Source organism: Hypanus sabinus, chromosome 10 (assembly GCF_030144855.1).
Source record: "Hypanus sabinus isolate sHypSab1 chromosome 10, sHypSab1.hap1, whole genome shotgun sequence".
NCBI lineage: Eukaryota > Metazoa > Chordata > Chondrichthyes > Myliobatiformes > Dasyatidae > Hypanus > Hypanus sabinus.
The window spans coordinates 94,204,691-94,227,351 of NC_082715.1; the positions used below are offsets into that span (position 1 = coordinate 94,204,691).

The 22,661-nt window shown below is 40.5% G+C and overlaps 1 protein-coding gene across 2 annotated transcripts in view; it reads right to left on the reverse strand.

Annotated features, from left to right (window-relative positions):
- LOC132400859 (glutamate receptor ionotropic, kainate 2-like) overlaps positions 1-22,661 on the reverse strand; it is a 626,396-nt gene that overhangs the window by 116,697 nt on the left and 487,038 nt on the right. For both annotated transcript variants that reach the window (XM_059982332.1, XM_059982331.1), the window contains one exon: positions 6,673-6,896. In XM_059982332.1, coding sequence (XP_059838315.1) covers positions 6,673-6,896 — 224 coding nt within the window. The remainder of the gene's footprint in view (positions 1-6,672; positions 6,897-22,661) is intronic.

The window sequence follows — 22,661 nt, forward strand, 5'->3', positions numbered from 1 at the left end:
AGGCAGTGTTTCATAGGCAACTTCATTTGAAATTACAATCTTCTTGTAAGCAAATTTGGTGGCTAATCGATCCCTTATAAATTGAAATGAAAGAAACAGCGGGGCAATTCTTTAGTGCAGATTACTGGATGAATTGTCAAATGTACCATGAAATCTCTAATAAATGAAGCAAGCAGATACAAAGGTCTTATTTTCCCACCCCAACACTACTAGTCTGGCTTTAGGCTAAGGGTCAGATTGGGTGGGCTTAATCACAAAACCTATGAATATCATATCACAAAACTATGATGATGCCAGAACAATATCATGTACAAGGAACATAAGAGCAAACATGGAGGTACAAAGTATTTAATGGAGTTTTTGAGCAAACAACAAGCATTTGCTTGTAACCTTTTCTAGAATTGTGAAAAAAAATATGAATTTCTTTTTGAAGGTCTTAGAAATGTGTGAGGAAGCTTTTTCTCATCAATCGTGATATTTACTGGAGTTGCGGCCCCAAGCAACAGATTAGTTAATTCAGTGACCACCTTAGAAGAATGTGACACAGTGCCACTGCTTATAAAAACCTGGGCATGTTCTTGGCAGAGTTGGAGGTCCATTCACACAAGAAGATGGACAGGTCTGCAGTGCATAAACAACAGAGTTTCAGTGATTGTAAACAAGGCAACTAAAAGAATGACCATTGAGTGTAATAGCACAATCATTGAATAAGCTTTGATTTGATCGATCGGACAGTACAATTAGACACATATAGGTCAGTCTTTAAAAACTTCGTACAATTGTAAAGAAAGGAGGGAAGATGATTATTCCTTCAAGAGGAGGAAACTGAATGTCTATGAGCCAGTCCTCATTGGGGCATCAGAGGTGGAGAGGGTCAGCAACATTAAATTCCCTGGTGCTATCATTGCAGAGGATCTGTCCTGGGTGCAGCATGCAAGAGCAATTACAAAGAAAGCATGGCAACGCCTCCACTTTCTTAGATGTTTGCAAGTAATTGGAATGTCATCTGAAACTTTGGTGAACTTCTATAGATGTGTGATGGAGAGTCAACTGAATGGTTGCAGCATGGCCTCGTATGGAAGCACCGATACCCTACAAAAAGTAGTGGATATGATCCAGGCCATCACGGGTAAAGCCCACCCCGCATCTGCACGGATCACTGTCACAGAAAAAGCAGTATCCATCAAAGACCTCCACCATCCAGGCATGCTCTCTTCTCACTGCTGCCATCAAGAAGGTGGTACAAGAGACTCAGGACCCACACCACCTGGTTCAGTAGCAGTTGTTAGCCCTCACTCATCAGGCTCTTGAACCAGTGGGGATAACTTCACTCACCCCAGCACTGAACTGTTCCCACAACCAATGGACTCACTTTCAGGGACTCTTCAGCTCACTATTTGCATAGTTTGTTGAGGTTTTTTTTTGCACATTGGTTGTTTGTCCATCCTGTTGGTGTGGGCTTTCATTCATTCTATTGTTTTTCTTGTATTCACGATGATTGACTGCAAGAGAATAAATCTCAGATGAGCATAGGCGAGGGGGTATGTTGAACGAGTAAGGTGGCGTGCACCTACTATCCATTAAACTGTTCATCACTGCCCGGTTTGGGTTTCACCAGAACTATTCAGCTTATTCAGGGTTTAGCATTGCCTTAAGGAAGCACAGGTGAGATCTGAATTCCAGTCGCAAATTATAGCATTAGAGCAAGTGTGGCTGCAAGGAGCCCAGGTAAAACTGGAGTCTTCAGACATCAAGTGAGGGAAAAGAAAACACTCCAATTGTTGGGAGTCATATCTTGCACAAAGGAAGGTGGCTGTAGTGACTCATTCCAACTCCAGAACAACACTTCAAGAGTACCTCATAGTAGTGTCCTATGCCCAACCATTTCAGCTGCTTCATCAATAATCTTCCTTCCATCATAACATTGATATAGGGATATTTGCTAATGACTGCATAACGTACAATTTCATTGGCAATTCCTGAGCAAATAAAGCAGGCAATGCCTCCAGGCAGCAAGTCCTAGACAACACTCGGATATGGGTGGATGAGTGGTAAGTAACATGAATGTCACAAAAGTACTTGGCAAAGGCTATCTCCAAGAACAGAGCATTTATCCATCAACCTTCATATTCAAATGGATTTATCATCAGCAAGTACTCCCTCCCACTCCAGCATCAACACATCCGAGGCCACCAAGGACCAGAAGCTCAGCTAGATCAGCCTTACAAACACTCATCAGATCACAGCATGGCATTCTATATCACTTCCTGTATCTTATATATATTTGCATGGTGAAATTGTAAGTGGGCTGATGATACCTAGGAAGGTTGCCAAAGGATATAAAACAGATGGAAATATGGGCAGATGGAGTTTAATCTGGACGAGCATGAGGAATTGCATGAGGACAAGCTGGACAAACATGAGGAAATTAATGAAGCAAGCTTTTTTTTCCACAAAGCGTAGTAAGAGCTTGGAACATTATGCTAAGGAAAGTAGTGGAAGCAGATACAAAGATACACTCACAAGACAAAATCTGGAGATGCTGAAAATCCAAAGCAACACACACAAAATGCTGGAGGAACTCAGCAGGCCAGGCAGCATCTATGGTAAAGATTACAGTCGAGAGTCCCAATGAAGGGTCTTGGCCTGAAATGTCAACAGTACTCCTTTCCATAGATGTGGCCTGGCCTGCTGAGTTCCTCCAGCATTTTGCGTATGAATCAGATATGTTCACAACAGCTAAGAGGCACTTGGATGGGCACTTGATCAAGCAGGGAATGGAGGGATATCGACTATGTTCATGCAGATGAATTGGTTTAAATTAACGTCATGAGTGTCAAGGACTTCAAGAGACTATGAGACTGTTTCTTTGTTGTGCTGCTCTACTTTGTACTTTCTTCTCTCCATAAGCAGCATATTAGCTCTACCAGCTGCAGGATACTCTGAAGTTTCTCACCTTAGATCCTTCAGAATTACATCCCAGAACTGCTAACCTTACAGGCAGAACATGTAATACAGGCTCCTTACCAGTTTAAACAAGTTTGAATTTAAACAGCTTCCTGACTTAGAAATACACTGCTTGCTGGTGAAGTACTTCCACTGAATGATACAATACTGAAAGGACGCCACTAACCACTATTTTCTGAAGGTAGTTATGGAACGAGCAATAAATGTTGCCCTTACCACCAATGCCCATATTCTGAAAATATATAATATAAATTATGGTGGGAGCAGGCTAGTAAAGCAATTGGGCTGAATATCCTTCTAAAAATTCTATGTACCTTTGATCCTATGCAGAGATAGTGGTGCTATATCCATAAACTTTGTCTTGTCCCCAGTCAGGTTGGAGGCACATAGCAAACGCCTTGCCTTCAGATACCCAACAAAGCTCTTTACTGTCCATGAAGCGCAAGTCTGAATTTACCTGGATGAGTGCAACTCCAATAACTTTTAAGCTTGACATCATCCAGGACTAAGAATTCTGCTTGACTGGGCACTGTGCATCATCCTAAACACTGAATACCTTCTCTATTACATTTGGAAATGAGACAAGGACAGATAATACCTGTCTCTGTTATTTACACAAGGCAATAACATTAGGTTTCACACCATGCAGCACCTTTCAGAATGAGACTTCAAGGCAGGCATCTACAAAAGGGGTTTCAACCAGAGGAATGAAAATCACTCACATTCCAAAATGTACTGCAACAGCCAACAAATTTGTCCTGGTGCTTACGGTATTTGCAAGACTTCCTTTATAGTGAGATTTTAGCTCTATAATGCCTAATCTCACACCTTGTACTCCTTACTTTATATATCAGAACTTTAATTACGAATGAACAATGATATATGGGGGTAGCACCATAGTGTCGTAGTTAGCATCATGTCATTACAGCGACCTGGGACCTGGGTGCATTTCCCACCACTGCCTGTAGGGGTTTATACGTTCTCCCATGACTGTATGAGTTTCCTCTGGGTGTCTGATTTTCTCCCACAGTCCAAAGATGTATGAGTTAATAGGTTAATTGGTCACATGGGTGTAATTTGATGGCATGGGCCTGTTGCTATGCTGAATCTCTAGAAATATCTAAACCCTAGAATTAATACAATGAATGAAGTGTAGCCATAAGCTTCCAATATTGCAATCTACCCAGTAAATTGTGGCTTCGTCTTTACTTAATACACGTCCTTAATTGCTTTTCATGTAAATAGTTATAGACATTTTACTTCAAGTGATGGTAAATAAATAGTCTGGAATGATGATGATTTGGAGGTTTTCATCTTTGCTACATGCCAGTTCTCACCAGTATTATACCTCAAAATCTAATTGAATGAACTCTAAAACTTAGTAAAATCATAAACTATATGTCATTTTCCTGTTTGGAAGTGCACTCATTTGGAAAAGACGTGAGACTAAGGTCACGTCCAGAACCTCAGTTATACTTCTAAGATCTAAGCACATGAAAAACAGGAAGTCTATCACCACACCCCAGCCAATTCCTCAAAAAGCAACACTACAACAAATTATCTGGCCATCATGGCATTCTTACTTTGAAAGCCATGCTCTATGTAAATTATCTGCCATGTTTTGTTCATTGCAACACTTACAATAAAAACAAAATAGAGGGCTATGGGTCACCCTAAGTAATTTCTAAAGTAAGTACATGTTCAGCACAGCATTGTGGGCTGAAGGATCTGTATTGTGCAGATTTACTATGTTTCTATGTAATAATTCAGGAGTATCTCATTGACTGTAAAATACATTTTAATAGCCCAAAATCATGAATTGGGTCTATGTACGTGCAAGACTTTCCTTCATAGAATCCTGGAAATGTTACGACACGTAAATAGGCTACTTGTCCCACCCGGCTATGCCAGATCCATTGATCAATCCTTTCATTTCCCTGCTCTTACCCTTACCCAGAAGCTTGGTGAGTTGCTCTTCCTCAAGTTCTTATCCATTTCTCTTTCAAAGGCATTGAGTGATTCTGTTTCCACCTCCGTCTCAGAGGGGCAAATCTAGGCAATTAGCCTCTCAAGTTTTTCCATCACTTGATCTTTCATATTATATTCAAAATGTTAAACTTTGTCACAGACACTTTAATTTCCCCCTTCCTAAACCAAGTTGTACACCTCTATGAAATCTCACCTCATGCTACTATCCCGCAAGGAGAAAAAACCCAGATTCTCAAGTCTACAGTTGTAGCAAAAATCCTTCAGTGCCGTAATTGTTAAAGCAAATTATCATTGCACCTTCTCGTGGATATCCATATCATAAAGCGTGGTAACCAGAATTGGATTCATTAATCCAGATGCATCACTCCTTAATTTGTACAGATTCCAGGTTACATTTGTACTACGGCACTCTGGAGGTCTATTTATGAATTTAGCATCCACATGGTTTCCTGATGTATGACTATATACTGTGGTTCTATTTCCATACAACACTATAGAAAGTATAATTAAATACTACTGTACAGTGGGATAAATCTTGCTCTCTCTATCACCTCTACTACCACGATATCTCCATCCCAGCCACTCCCACCAGAAGCAAAGCGCATACATAATAATTTTAGTACTAATGAGGTAACAAGATCAGCAAATGATTGGTTCATTTTGCTGGAACTTTCTTGGACAAATTTACAAAAATATTTGAAACTTTTGTAATAATCAATCCTAACATGAGCTTAAATCTCTTCATAGAAAAAGCTACTGCAAATACAGTATCTGATGCTGAAAGGACTGCAATGGCAAATATTGCTGGAAGAGCTGCTTTCTCTTCACCAAGATGCTAAGTGCCCTTTTCAAACATTATTTTTAAAGTCTGATCTGCTCAGCCATTGCACTATAATCTGAAATGTAAAGGTGAAAGTCCTAGACATTCTGCAGATTTCCCTCCATCTCCTCAAGTGTAATTATTTATGGCAGAAAATATCTGATAGCAGATGGGAGACAGCAGCGTCTCGCATGTGCATTTTAGTACAAATTATGCTCTCGTACTTTCCCACTTTGTAATATGAATCACTGCTCCCTATTCACATTAATCTTAAAGATGCAGCCAGTACTGCACTGGCTGATGCAGTATATAACTGCAGCAATGATATCATGTTCAAAAACATGCATTTGAAGCAAGGTGAAAAGCATTTATTGGTAACAGTGGGGGTTGGGCACTTGGTTATCCTAACCTGCAGCGCTGCATGATAAACTACCATCTCTCTACTACTTTGCCTGTCCACACAAAAACCCCTGCTATGACTAATTAATAGCCTTTCTTAAGACGTTTTCTGTGAAACCACATTTTCTATGCTTCAGTCCATGTGTGCAGTGAAACGGTGTAATGTGTAAAATTCAATTAACTGCCTTCATTTTTCTTCTGGACAGCATTCATCGTTTACACTGTGTCAGCAGCGCAGTAGGGGGACTAAAAAAAAGAGATGCTGGTTTAACATACTTATCTGCACCAGAAACCCAAGTCGAAAATGCCTTTCTGAAGCCATTTTGTTTTCCTCCCCGATATTAGCAAGATTTAATCTCAGACAGAGATGACAAACAGCACAGAGGTGTTAAAACAAAGAGGGACAAAAAAATCAACAAAAAAAAAATCAGTGACTTTTGACAACATTTGCAAAAACATAGTGGCATTGCCAAAACTCACTGAAGGCATCATGTTACCTGGCTATGACAAACAGCACACAACTGACACCCAAGTAAGCCAGCAGAATATACATCCAGATATCAGGGGAGAGAGGATTCAGGAAGGAGAAAACGCCAGGGTTTGTACCGTTGGGCTTTCGGTACAAAATACTTATTCCCAGAGTCATGAATGGCTTTGAGAAGTCAATGACCTTCTCTCGTACGTAGGTGATAGTCAGGGGTGCAACTGCAAGATCAGCTTTCTGTTGAGAAAAGAAAGAGAACGTCTGGTTAGTACATTAGCAGGGCAGAGCACTGTCACAATATAAAATTGGTTATGGAATTTCTAAACAAAAAGCTGCAATATTTTCATAATAGGTCCTTCACCAAAAACACAATGTCTTGGCAATTGACACAGCCACTGATAAATAATATTGCTGAAGTCAAACATTAAGTGTAAAGTTAAGAAGTGAAACACTACAATATGTTTCATTGACACATTCGATCCCTTGTTCACAACGAATTGGAGAGTGGACTTTTAATTACACTTAAAATGTTACTACAAGTGGATTCCAGAGAATTTATTACTTGCTGGAAGATTTTCTAGATTCAGTACTACCAGTCACTTCCTAAAGCAGGCCTTGGGGACTCATCAATCTGCAACATACCTTTGTTTGCCCTATATCAAGTTGACCGATGATGTAAATACAGATCATGGGTTTGAATTTTTACTCTGTACACTGGTTACTATACCACATCACAGCTTAGCACTGCGAGTTCCTTAGAGGCAGCCCAAGTACTTCTGGAGCACATTTCAATTCCAGAAGTATTTTTATTTTGTACTTAGTAACTGCATGAATGTTTCATGACTTCCACAATAATCTTGTTTTATTCTGCACACGGGTTGAAACAAATATATAATCTGCTTTTTCTTTATTGGTGAGCAGGATGTTTGGTAAAGATCTGAACCACAAATCAGCAGCAGAGAGGGAGAACTGTGTGGCACATGAATTTGAAGGTCCATCACCTTGTTTCTATGCTTCAAAACCCTCTCAGGTATAAGAAAACGAAAAAATAGCAGTAGGCCATCACTCCTCTCAAGGTACAAGTAAGCAAAGAGGAAGTGTTGCCTTTTTGATGAGAATTGGAATTAGAATTGGTTTATTATTGTCACATGTACCAAGGTACAGTGAAAAAACTTATCTTGCATACTGGTCATACAACAGCAGTACTTAGAGCTGACATTCTTGGAAGATTGTCCATTGAGGTTTATCATCAATCTGTCCATCAGATTTACTAGAATGTTATCTGGGTTACAGAACCTAAGTTACAGAGAAAGGTTGAACAAGTTAGGTCTTTATTCTTTGGAGCGTAGAAGGTTGCGGGGGGACTTGATAGAGGTATTTAAAATTATGAGGGGGATAGATAGAGTTGACATGGATAGGCTTTTTCCATTGAGAGTAGGGAAGATACAAATAAGAGGACATGGGTTGAGAGTTAAGGGGCAAAAGCTTAGGGGTAACACGAGGGGGAACTTCTTTACTCAGAGAGTGATAGTTGTGTGGAATGAGCTTCCGGTAGAAGTGGTAGAGGCAGATTCGATTTTGTCATGTTTTAAAAAATTGGATAGGTATATGGACAGGAAAGGGATAGAGCGTTATGGGCTGAGTGCGGGTAGGTAGGACTAGGTGAGAGTAAGCATTTGGCACGGACTAGAAGGACCAAGATGGCCTGTTTCCATGCTGTAATTGTTATCTGGTTATATGTTATATGAGGTCTTATGTTTAGAACTTAGAAACAAGTTGGGGGGGAGTCACTCTAGTGTAGCTGCATTAGATCCCGTAATAGCCAGAGGGAACTTGAGGAGCAGGTATATGGAGAAATTACTTATAGTTGTAGTTATAGTGGGAAATTTTCACTGGACTGGACTGAACAACCCATACTGTTAAGAGTCTGAATAAGATGAAATTTGTGAAATGGATCTAGGAAAGTTTCCTGAGTCGATATATAGCAGGACTGACTAGTATGGGTGCAATACTAGACCTTCTCTTAGGGAATGAGGTAGGACAGGGAACTAGAGTGGCAATCAGGGAACAATTTGGCTCTAGTGACCATAATTCTATTAATTCTATGACGGTTATGGAAAAGAATTGGACAGGTTCACAGGCTAGTGTCCTAAATTACAACAAGACTAATCTTGGAGGAATTATGGAGAATAGGTAACAAGTCAATTGGGTGAATCTATTTGAAAGGAAAGGAAAGAAGAGCAGGTGGGAGGGTTTTAAAAGTGTGATATCATACGTACAGAAGCAACGGATTCCTGTCAGGGTGAAGGGTAAACCTGGAAAGTTTAGGGAAGCTTGACTGACAAGAAAGATTAAAGCTCTGGTCAAGAAAAGGAAGAAAGCATACTTTGGGTACACTCAAAAAATTAAGAGTATTCTTAAAAGGGTAGTAAGGAAGACAAAGAGAGCGTATGAGATTGTCCTGGCAGGTAAGGTTATGTTCTACACCTGTATTAAGAGTCAAAGGAGTGGCGTGGAGAGGGGGGAGAGGGTCCCCTTAGGTCAGCAAGGCCATTTAGTTGCTCAAGAGATGAAACAAGCAGAGGTATTTTGGAGAACATTCATGGTACCAGAAAGGAAGTATTTGCTGCCTTATAGCATATTATGATAGAGAAATCATAAGGCTGCATCCTTTCTCCACACCTTTTTAACGTCTACACTGAGATGATCATGAGACTGGAGACTGACAACAGACAACACTGGCATTAAAATAGGAGGAAGAACCATGAGTAACTTGAGATACATAGATGACACAGCCTTGCTAGCCACAACAGAAGAAGAGCTACAAGCACTGCTCAATAACATTGCAAAAGTCTCTGCTGAATTTGGATTGCTGATAAATGGTAAAACCACCAAAGTTATGGTGAAAAGCAAGACTGCAATTCAAGCTGACATCTACATTGGAATCGACAAGATTGAGCAAGTGTCCTCCTTTATATACCTTGGTGCAGAACTAAATGACACAAACAAATGCAGCAAGGAAATAAGGCAAAGACTAGAAATGGCATACACAAGCACTACCAAACTCTGGCACATCTGGAAAGATAAATCTGTGAGCACTGACAGCAAGATACGCCTCCTCAAGAGTCTCGTTTGGCCAGTAGCCCTACATGGCTGTGAAACATGGACCCTATAAGCAGCTGATGAAAAGCAGTTGACAGCATTTGAGATGTGGACATACAGACGGATCCTCGGGATATCATACATTAAAAGGAAATCCAGCAATTTCAACCTAGAAAACATTGGCACAAAATCAATACCTCTGGAAGCCATTATCCAAAAGAAACTTTGATATTTTGGACACATCTCAAGGACTGATGACACACTGGAACACACCGTGCTTGAAGGCAGAGCCGAAGGAAGCCGCTCCCGAGGCAGACAGAGGACAACCTGGATCGCCAGCATCAAGAAGTGGACCACCCTCACTGCCAGAGATGCAAGAGGTTTGGCTGCTGACAGATCTCAGTGGAAGAAAGTGGTCGCCGAGGCGCTGGCAGTGTATGGCACATGATGATAATGATAGATAAATGGATGGATTTTAATACAAGTAAATGTCAGGTGACACACACAAAATGTTGTTGGAACACAGCAGATCAGGCAGCATCTATAAGGAGAAGCACTGTCGATGTTTTGGGCCAAGACCATCAGGACTAACTGAAGGGAAAGATAGATAGAGATTTGAAAGTAGTGGGGGGAGGGGGAAATCTGAAATGATAGGAGAAGACCGGAGGGGGTGGGATGAGGCTAAGAGCTGGAAAGGTGATTGGCAAAAGTGATACAGAGCTGCAGAAGGGAAAGGATCATGGGACGGGAGGCCTCAGGAGAAGGGAGGGGGGGTAAGCTCCAGAGGGAGATGGAGAACAGGCAAACAACTAAATATGTCAGGGATGGGGTAAGAAGGGAAGGAGGAGCATTAACAGAAGTTAGTGAAGTCAATGTTCATGCCATCAGGTTGGAGGCTACCCAGCCGGTATATAAGGTGTTGTTCCTCCAACCTGAGTTTGGATTCATTTTGACAGTAGAGTCAAATGTCAGGCGATGTAGTTTGGAAAGTTCAACCAGTGGATGACTTATACTATCAAGGTTAGGCCACAAGGGAATGTAACGGAATAGACTGAGTGAGAAGTAATAAGTGCATAGTTCATTGAGAGCTACACCACATGTAAACAGGGTGGTGAAGAAGCCAGCATGCTGGCTTTCATCAGTCAGGGCACTGATTTGCTTGGAGTTGTAAATTTATGATGTGATTGTATAAGTTGTTGGTGAGGCCACACTTAACAGTTTTGTACAAAGTTTTGGTCACTCTTTTCTAGATAAGATGTAGTAAAATTGGAAAGATTGCAAAAAAAGGACAAGAATGTTGTATTAGATGGATTGAGTTATAGGGAGAGGATGACCAGGTTAGAAGCACAGGAAAATGAGAATTGGCCTTATAGAGGTTTATAACATTATGAGAGGCATGGATAATGAGGATGCTAGCAATTTTTTCCCAAAGGTAGGGGAATCCAAAACCAGAGAGCACCAATTTAGGGTCTGAAAGGAAAGATTTAAAAGGGACCGAAGAGGATCTTTTCAGTCCAGAGAGTGGTGAGTATGGAATGAGCTACCAGAGGAAGTGGTTGCAGACAGATACAATAGTATAACTTAAGAAGCACTTGGATAGGTACAGTATATGGAGGGGTGAGTTTTAGCGGAAGTTGGAACTAGATATGTTAGCACAGTGGTCAGCATGGATTGGTTGGGCTGAAAAGCCTGTATCCATGCTGTGTTGCTCATGACACCAAGCCTGCCCTATTATTTAATACAAAATAAGCTGGCTTCAAATCCTCTCCTATGTCAGTTCTCAATAATCCTTATGTCCCTCTTAAGTAACACCAAGACAGGCTTCATATGACCTGATCTTGCACAAGCAGCAGTCAGACAATGCAGCCCACATATATACATGATTCATGCCAGTGGCCTGCAGGTGATCTCTCTGGGTACACCTGGTATGCTCTGTGCACTAACACCATACTGACATATAGGACCATGAAGACTTGATGCAATTCATTAAGAACTATAATTCTGGCTGATTATTGTTCCAGATGCCAGATCAGTGGAGCTCTTTAAGTTGTTTCTCATCACACTGGTGAGCTGTGTTGTGGTGGATGTAAAGAGCCTCTCAACAGATTGAGCAGCTGCCCATTCTATGAGCAACTTGATACAAGCTAACTCATACGTTTCAATCCACACTATGTAGGGGAAGTTTCTCTGTTTCAGAGAGGAGCAGCTTTCATGTAACTTTGAGTTAATTAACAAATCTCAGTGGGCCAATGATGATATTCAACTGTACAAACACTCTCCTGAAATAAAGATATTTTATTCATTGCGGGTATTTTTTTATCTCATTAAAGGAGAAGAAAACTCACCCTAGAAACATTCTATAATGTAACCATGAATTTAAAGCTTAGTTTTCATAATTTTTTGTTCAGTGGATCAGAATCAAGTTTAAAATCACTGGCAATATACCCTGAAATGTGTTGTTTTTGGGAGCAGTACAGTGCAATACATAAAAAGAGCTGTAAATTATAATAAGAAAGATATAAGTTAACTCAAATAAATAGTGCAAAAACAGGGCAAAAATAATGTGGTGGTGCCCATGAAATGGATTATTGCCTATTCAGAAATTTGATGACTTAGGGATATGAAGCTGCTCCTAAAACAGAGAGTGTGTGTCTTCAGGCTTCTGTACCTCCTTTTTGTTCATAGTTCAAGTTTAATTGTCATTCAGCCTTACATGAATACCCATGAATACAGCCAAAAGAAACCCCACTACTCTGGGGCCATGGTATGTAATGCAATACAAATGGTCCTACACAGCATTGGGCATATAGAAGATAGTAAGCACCTACAAGAGATCAGTATAATACAGTCACACAAAGAATATATAGTCCAGGATGTTGATTCCATGAATGTTGCAGCAGTCTGCAGTCAAACACAATACAACTTGTCTTCTGCTGAGTGAACACTGGGGGGCAGCACCGACTCCAGCTTGGATGCTGCACCATTTCACTTCTGGCCCCCCAGTGGAGTGCACCAACTCCAATGCCTCTCTCCTGGGTGGCTGTAAACAGGCAACACTGCAGCTTGAATCCTGAACTTCACTACAACTGAAGCTACTCAGCTCCCCTGCCGTCTGCTAACACCTTGGGTTTGCAGCATTCCACATTAACAATTTCCAACTGGATCTTGTGATCACAAGAAAAGCCACTAAGACAATCATTCGCTTTTAGACTGGACACCACCTTTGGGCACCGACTCGTCTGACACAGGAAGCAGCACGACTTGCCCAAGTCCAGCTCCTTCAGTTTCTCCACCAATAAGCAGCTCGCTGATAAGGTAATGACAAACCAGGTCTCCTCAAACTCCCAATAAAATATAGCCACTGACAATTAAATCAATACGTTGGGTCCAGGGTAGATTTTCAGAGATGTTGACTTCCAGGAACTTGAATCTGCTCACACTTTCCACCATTATTCCCTCAATGAAGACCGGTTGTGTGTTCCCCTGTCTTCCCTTTCTGAAGTCCAAAATCAATTCCTTGAGAATCACTAGAACAGCATTTTTAAGCTGATATTTTCTGCTTAGGGCGAACAGTACTCTCGATATAGCATTTAGCAATAGAGCCACTGGGCCAAAACACAGCTATTTGTCACTGGATGGCTGAACTGACATTCCCAATATGCAGCAGGATTTCCTGCAAGTTTGCAGCACCAGCAAATCAGGAACATGCTTTAGCAGTATCATGCGGTTTGGATAACCTGTGAACAGAATAATCTACCAGCTAATGCACAGAGAAGCTGCTGCAGTGCAAAAAGAAATTGGCAAGTTTGAAGCGATCTCAATCAAGCAGCCAAATGAAGCCTTCCAATGAAATCAAAACCACAAGAGTTTCAGCACTTTGTCACTCCTTTAAAACAAGCAGTAAACCTGCTGCCTTGTGGTGTAACTCTTGTTTACCTCACTCCTTTTGTAATTGCCTGATCATCAAATTGACAGATGTTTGGGATGACAATGGAATTAAAAATCCCGAGTTCTATAACAATCTTCCCTCAGGCACAACATTAAGCACAACACAGGCAGGTTTTCAGGTTCTCTACACCGAACACATATCTTTGACTCTTTCTCAGTACAACCTCCAATTGCACCTGCACACATTTTGCTAATTATGCATCACCATCTATCACTATTGCCTGAGTAACTTTGTCAATATATTTTCCAAATCAAGTGGTTTGTTGTGTGTCCATATTTATAAAGATTTGATTGACAACATCAATAAAAAGTTAAAATTAAATATAAAGTACTGTGTTGTCTTCTGTTTTGCCTCCTAAATCTGTACTAATTGATAAACTGGATCTCTGAGTCTGTCACTGAGTTTCAGGGTTCCATGTTTCACAGTATATACACAGATCTCTAAGACGTGTTTTAGTTTTAAGCCACCAGCACAACTTGGTCCAAAATAATCAATGCAATGTTGTTCAGAGAATTAACTGCAGGGGGTGGAATTTCCATTCAGTGGGAAATAGAGAAAAGCTTGCTTGGTCAAGTCTCCCCTATAATTTATTGATACACAATCACAAGTGTAAAATAGGGCTTTATAATTTATTTCTCTTTCTAATATAAAAATCCTTGATGCAGCCAAGAATACTGTTGGAAATTAATTTAGCTGGAAATAGGTTTATCAGCAGGTGCATTTTTAATAAGGGTGTCTGGGCCCCTATCTGTGAATAATCTGACTTAAATTAGTGGAACTGACTTTAAAAATATGCTGAACTACTTAATAATTTCCTTGTGCAATAGTCAGTTCATTAGTAAATTAAGTATTGTTGATATAAAAAGCTTTTAGAATGTGCCCACGTAAGAAAAAAAATGCAATTTGAAGCCTGTGGCAAAGCTAATACCCATAGTAATTTTGACCCACAGCATTTTGACCCTTATCTTGTTAAGCAGTTGGCTTTAAAGTCAAAGAACTTCTCAATCCAGCATTAAAATTCTCTATACAATTCAGCTTTGAGTTAAAAAAGATTTTCTGCATCGACTGCTAAATAGGCAACAATTAAATGAACACATGGCCCAAACAAATCAGCAATCCAAACTCCAATCAAAACTTGCAGTTGTTGACTTATCACACTTGAGCACAGCCTTAGTGCCCGGCTTCTATTTGGTTGGTTAAGAATGCTGAAATTTGAAAGGAGTCATCAGAATCAGAATCAGGTTTAATATCACTGGCATATGTTATGAAATATGTTATTAACTTTGTGGCAGCAGTACAATGCAAAATATAATGAATATTGAAAAAAAACTGAATTACAGTAAGCATATGTATGTATATTAAATAGCAAAGTAAAAGTAAGTAAGACAAAAACAAAAATAAGTTTTAAAAATAGTGAGGTAGTGTTCATGGGTTCAATGTTCATTTAGAAACTGATGGCAGAGGGGAAGAAGCTGGTCCTGAATCGCTGAGTGGGTACCTTCAGGCTCCTGTACCTCCTCCCTGATGGCACAGGGGACGAAGCTGGTCCTGAATCGCTGAGTGGGTACCTTCAGGCTCCTGTACCTCCTCCCTGATGGCAGAGGGGAAGAAGCTGGTCCTGAATCGCTGAGTGTGTGTCTTCAGGCTGCTGTACCTCCTCCCTGATGGCAGAGGGGAAGAAGCTGGTCCTGAATCGCTGAGTGGGTACCTTCAGGCTCCTGTACCTCCTCCCTGATGGCAGAGGGGAAGAAGCTGTTCCTGAATCGCTGAGTGGGTACCTTCAGGCTCCTGTACCTCCTCCCTGATGGCAGAGGGGAAGAAGCTGGTCCTGAATCGCTGAGTGGGTACCTTCAGGCTCCTGTACCTCCTCCCTGATGGCAGAGGGGAAGAAGCTGGTCCTGAATCGCTGAGTGGGTACCTTCAGGCATCTATAACTCCTTGCCAATGGAAGAGGGGATGTCCTGGGTGGATTTTGCCATCCTGTGGCACCACGCCTTGATATCTTGGACACTACAGAGGCTAGTACCCATAATGGAACAGACTAATTTTACAACTTTCTGCTACTTAGTAGTGTGCATTGCTCCCCCCACCCCACCCCTCCCCATACCAGATGGTGATGCAGCCAGTCAGAATGCTCTCCACAGTACATCTGCAGAAGTTTCTGAGAGTTTTAGGTGTCAAACCAAATCTTCTTAAACTCTTAATGAAATATAGCTGCTGCCTTGCTCTTTAAAAGCTGCATCAATATGTTGTGGCCAAGTTAGGTCCTCAGAGATACTGACACCCAGGAACTTGAAATTGCTCACACTCTTCACTTCAGATCCCTCTATGGGGATTGGTTTGTGTTCCCTCATTCTACCCTTTCTGAAGTCCACAATCAGCTCCTTGGTTTTACTGAAGTTGAGTTCAAGGTTGTTGCTACAAGACTATTCATCTAACTAGCATTCTCATTACCTTATCATCACCATCTGAGATTCTGCTAACAATGGTAGCATCATCACCAAATTTACAGATGGTATTTAAGCTGTGTCTGGCCACACAGTCATGGATGCAGAGACAATAGAACAGTGGGCTAAGCAAACATTCCTGTGCAGGTACATTTAAACAATCCGTAATTAAACAGAGCATTACAGGTCGCAGGATGCACAATATCCAATGTGTGAACAACATCTCATTCATTCAGAGAAAACAATATTATTTTGATGAATGCTGTAATGAGCACAACATGTATTTTAAAAGATAAATGTTACTCATCATATTTTTTTAAGTCCATGATGTGATCAAATGCAGAAGTTGGTTTCAAATCAGGAACTATGAATCTTCCTTGGCACAGAACCAGTGGCTCATATAAATTACTTTTTCAGAAATCAACTGATAAATAGTATTACTGAAAGTAACTTCTTTGCATTGGTAATGCAGCTACCACCTTAACATTCTCATATTGTGTCAGCTTGGTGTTCATTTTACACTTCCACCCTTCAAGCTATTCTGAGATAATATTTTATGAATGACAAATACAGAATTAATTTAAGCTGTCATTGCATTATATTTGCAAAATACTGAACTTGGTGCCAGTTAAGGAACAGAACTGATCAATTTATTTTAATATAAGCTTCACCCATCAAAACACCTGCATACACAATCCCAATTTTAAGATAGCCTGCCTGGGTGTGAGCATATTCGACACCCCTCCAAATTTTACTCCCCAATAAGTCAAAATCAGGACTATTATTGTTAAAGCACAGAAGGAAGTCAATCATCCCATTTAATCAAAGCTGGCTCTCGTACCCACGCCCATTTTTCTCCTCTTTTCATAGAGCCCTGCAGAATATTCTCTCTTAAGTGTCTGCCCAATTTTGTTTTGGAAGCAATCATTGATTCACAGGTGATGAGTTTCAGAGTACCTGCATAAAATTGAAGATTAACCCCACAGTCCCTTTGTCTTTGCCAAAAATCTTAAATCTGTATGTATACTAGAGAATTAGGCAAAGAACAATGCAAACAAAATTTAGAATTTAGAACTTAAGGATATTTTCCAACCTTTTACAGCCATTGAATGACTTCTGAATGTAAGAAGCTTGCAAACAATATTTGATCAATGTGATCTGCAGTTGATTACTGACATTGCTGAGACAGAGGCAAAGAACCAACATGTAGCACAAATCTGCTGTCCTCTTTTAGATAACACAGTGATCCCACCACTGCCTCTGCACCAGTGCCCTTGTAATTTGCCTGTCAACCTACAAATCCCAAACACAACAAGACATAATCTGAAGCTGGGACATCTAAGCTTAGGGCTGATCACACTTTTCATTCAGGGCCCCCTACAGCTTTCTCCATTGTAAAGCAATACTCTTCCATCAAATTGGCTGCAAACACCGGGGATCAATGCACAGCAGCAGCAAGAGATGCAAAGCTATATGGAAGCCAGGCATTGAGGGTAGTCAAGTGTGGTAAGTCAACAACTACAAGGTTTTGGTCTTGATTGGAACTAGGATTACTGATTTGGTTTGAGACATGCATTCATGAACTTTGATCGTTGAAGCTGCAAAGTTGAACAGAGGAAATGTAAACCACTGTAGGTGAATGTGGACTTTCTTTTCAAAGTGAACATTTGTGAAAAGTCAGCATTTAGTGGCAGGGCTGAGCTTTGCTGGAAGTGTTAGTAATTCCATTGTTCATTCATGAGAGAACACCACTCAACCTATCCAATTTATGCCAGCACACAGAGCTACATTTCCTGGTCACCCTTTGCTGACTGCATTCTCACTAATTCTTCCACCCACCTACACAAGGTGTTGGCAGCATGAAGCAATTAAAATATGGAAGAAAACATCAAATTTAAATGAGTCAAATAGAAGTGGACAAGCCAACTGTCTTTGCTCTTGCCATGTGGTTATAGGAATGGAGGCTGCCATTTTGTGAAGTTGCTTTGTAAGCTCCATTTTGTGAGCTATCTTGTGAAATGGTTTTACTCCGGAGTAATTGTATCAAAGTGCTTTAAAGTAGAGGTTTCTGATGATCTGCTGAACTAGAGATAATTTCTTAATAAGAAGTTATTTGTGAGGCTGATGCACCATCAATAACTCACTCTGAGACGTAAAGGTGAGATATCGGCTTTTATTGACTGGAAGAAGGAACAAGCAGTGAGTGACCACCATACTACATCCTAGAGACTGAGAGGCCAGGCTCAGGCCCCAATCGCCTTTATACCGGTGTCTGTGGGAGGAGCAGGGGGCGTGTCCAGACAGGTATATGTAGTTCACCACAAAGACATTCTTTGGTATGATAGAACATGCAAGTTCATGAATAAGGGGGTCTATGTCTGAGTTGAGTATCTTGATCCTACTAACTGGCTGGGCCTGCTCTGATTCAGAACAAAGAGATATTAATTACTAGTTGTCATTAGCAAAAAGAGCAATAAAATGGTGCTAGTTTGACCAGAGCCAATGGGAAGCAGACACATGTTAACCAGGCAGGCCAGAGCCAATGAGATTGAAATGTGACATTTGAACTGATAGGGAGTGTATAAAAGTGAGAGGTTTCAAATACAAAGCAGTGAGAACTTTGGAGACAAACTAATTCCCCATCCCAGGGGCTAGAAGAAGAAGGATCAGTTGTTTGGCCAATAGAATATCCCCTATTTTAATGTTTAAATTGGAGAAATGTTCTGAGTAAGTATTGGTATAGAGGGAATGGTAGAATTCATGTTTTAATTTGTTTGCTGGGATCAACATAGTTAAGTTGATGTCTGTACAGAGACAATAAGGTGCAAGGTGTGATTAATTAAGAGTTGGATAGTGAATCGGTCAACCTAGATCAGTTGATAATAGTCAACATAAGGGTAAAGTACAGTGACAAATTAAGCTACCATCCCCCACTATGTGGGGAAAACCAGAATATCTGCGGTAAATCATGTGGTCACAGGGAGAAAACAGCAGAGCATCATTTGCTGCAATCCCTCAGCAAGGGTTGAGGACCCACTGCACTGAAGGTACACTGTCAGCCCTGACTGAGGATGAGCAAGACCATTCATTTCACTGGAGACCAACGACTGCAACAAGGAAAGGCAGGTAGAAGACATTTTTTTTTATTGAGTTTGCTTTCTTGGATTTTAAGGACTGAAAAATATTTTAAAGTGTTACTACCTAATCCATTTCTAGCTTTGATTTACTTTTGCCATCTTTGTTTAATTGCTTAACTGCTTTTTAATTGCAGAACAATCTGCCCTCCAACTGATCAGAGCCATTGCTGAGGAACTGCCATGAAGAACTGAAACTACCCATGCAGAAAACAGATCTCATAATACTTCAGATCCAACAAATGTAACTCCTGCAAAATCATGAGTGAGGGTGCCAGGTAGAAAAGGCAGCAGACATCCGTGAGTCATCAACTGAGGGAAGTGTCACTAACTTGGGGGAGTGAGGATGGATGATGATCAGAATCACATGGGAGTACAGAAAGAAAATCTATAAATAAAATACTGAGAGCAGACGAACTCAAGCAGAGTTCCCATTCCTTAATTCCCTCTGGAGAAATAGAGTACAAGCAGGAGCAACCACTCCACCATAGTCTTTATGGCCAACCACTGATCATAATGACAACCTCTACTGACTAATCACTTAACACCTCACCTCACCAAATCAAGCAGTCCTCCTTCAACCCTCTTCCCCCTTGCATCAACAGTAGAAACCTTCAGCACTGACCTCCTCACACCTTCCGATCTACTAATATTACTCAGTTCTCCATTGTGCATCCCTCAGCTCTGATCTTGAAGGTGTGACATCAGTTAGAACAATCGCAATGACCTCCATCGGGTACACCACAGTCACATGGAAGTGCCCAGACAGACTGTGACTCCCTAGTTGTCATTCAGTATTCATTTTTCAGAGAAATTGGATTGCATAACACATGGAAATACTGCACAGTGCAAATTAGTTTCTTGCCATGCATCTGTTTCTGCACTCATGCAAAATGGGATAGATTCAGGACAGCTTTACCAACTCTAATCTAGGCATCCATTCAAACTATGCACCATCAGTAGCACCAGAACACAAACTGCAACCTAGAAAGAAAGCACATCTTTGAAATGATCACTAACATGAATCAAGATGGTAACTAAGGCAAAACTGCCCCAACCTCAAAAAATGAGTCACATTCTGAACATCCCTGTTAGGAGCAGGAGTAGACAATGTGGTTTCTCGAGCCTGGCCCACCATTTGATAAGGCCATGGCTGATCTAACTAACCTGTATTCCTGTGTAGCCAGATTTCTCATATTTTCACATGATATTCAGCCCAGTAAGCTAATGCCAATTCTCAAACCCATCATCCCACTTATTTTTCTGTAATCTACTGCTCTCACATGTTCATCAGTCCTCCCACATTTTCCCACTGACGGATGTTAAGCTGATGTACCTGGTGAAGATGCAGCAGAACATTAATTGCATCATGCTGTGTGCAAAGCAAAGCAAAACAATCCCACAAATAACATATTAATTGAAACCTCCAAAGTACTGCAAAATCCAGCCAGAAACACCAGTTATCACAAAACAGAGATGCATGTGAACATCTTCTCATGGAAGCTGAAGAATCTGGTGAAATTTCTATTCCAAAATGTTCTGGGTGCGAGATCATCAAGGGCATTTGAAGAAGTAGATTCTTTTTTTTTAAAAAAAGATAGCTGGTACAGAAGGGGACATGAGGCTTGAAGCAGATCAGATTTATTGAATGGTGGGGCAGGAATGAACAGCCAAGTGGCTTACAACTGCTCCCAATATGTTTTTATGTTCATAATTATATCAGTGTTAGCAAACCTGACTGTCTCTATGTTAAAAGGAAATGAGTTCAAGCCTCATACCCTAATTATCTTGTATCAACATTCAAAGCTGAGCCGGGAGTTTTCCTGACCCTCAATCACCCCTTAAGTAAGCAATATTAATAATAGACTATTTTTTCCTTTTTCTTACTGTTGTTCATTATGTCTTAGAGCATGCAAACTAACTGCTGCATTTTTGCATAAATGCACTCCCGAAATATTCAGTTGGTTTTGATGTCCTCGGGATTTCATAAGATCATGAAAGATGTGACATAAATGCAAGTCCTTAAACCTCAAATTCTTGTTGCAGTGCACTGTACTATGGTTACAGCTGACCCCCATCTGAGACTGGACTGACAGCCATGTAAAATAGTAGTATGGTGAAAGTCCGAGCTGTACTGTATGATGTTGGATTCAATTAATGTCATTCTTGCTGGAGCAACTTCTCTTGATGTGCCATGTACTAAGAAACTTGAAAAATTGGTGACATTCCCATTACTTCCAACTTAACTCCAAAATGAATCACTGGGTCAACAGTTTCCTAACACTTAAGCTATTCATCTGCAAATTTTGTCTCCATAATTTTGAAGAAGCATTAAATGATTTATTTTACTGTTTTATATGATCCTAAACTAATTGAATGAGGAATTGCTGGAGAACATATTATGAGGCAATTGGCAAGACCTTTACATTAACACGGAATTATATCAGACTTTGAAGTATTCCGTTGTTGCAGAAGCTGGGAGAAGCCTGTCAAGAAAATGCTACTAAAGGGCAGCTGCAATAGTGGAACTCTGAGGAACTCTGCACTGCAACAGCTGATATTATCTCATATGGGATGAACTCTTGGAAAACACTTAATTACAAACAATCATATTCAAATAAAGCTGAGTCTAAGGTAAGAATCTCAACCCCCAGAATAGATAGATTGCAGATGGAAGGCAAGATAAAAATGTGTCAAGTCTGAAACCCATCTCTAATTTGTATTTCTGGTTTTAATGGAGGCAAGTTAGGTCAGATACTGAGATATCTGATATATTTTAATGACAATTTGTTTAAATATATATATATATATTAATGCACAGAAATTTGAATTCTTCTTAGAAATGACAGAAGTTAAATTTGTGGTGGTGGGGAGGTGGGAGGTGTGCTTCCAAAAAAAACAAGCAGAGTGGCCTCTTCACCCACCTCTGATCATCCAATGCCAAATTCAATGTCAAGTTCCTGTTCTAACATCAGATTCAACCTTACCATCACATCAGATTCATCCACTGCCCCTGCTAGTCAGACTCACACATTCATGCAGTGCCAGATTCACCCACTATATCTGCAAAATCAAATTCACCCTCACTTCCATGGTTAGGATCACAGCCCAGATTTCCTTAAAGTCAGATTCATTTACATCTCTACCCAGATTCATCCTGTATCATCATTCTTGCCTGACTTTGTCTCTCCTGTAGTTTTTGGCACTGCAACCAGGTTCATCTGTAGACTAGTTGGCTAGCCATCAGGACAACATACACAACAACTTAACAAGATTTCCACCTACCAAAATGGAGCTGTTCAATTAATCCATTCCTTCATAGAAAGTATACAATGTTTTACTTGTTTTGAGCTGGTCAGAAGTGAAAGCA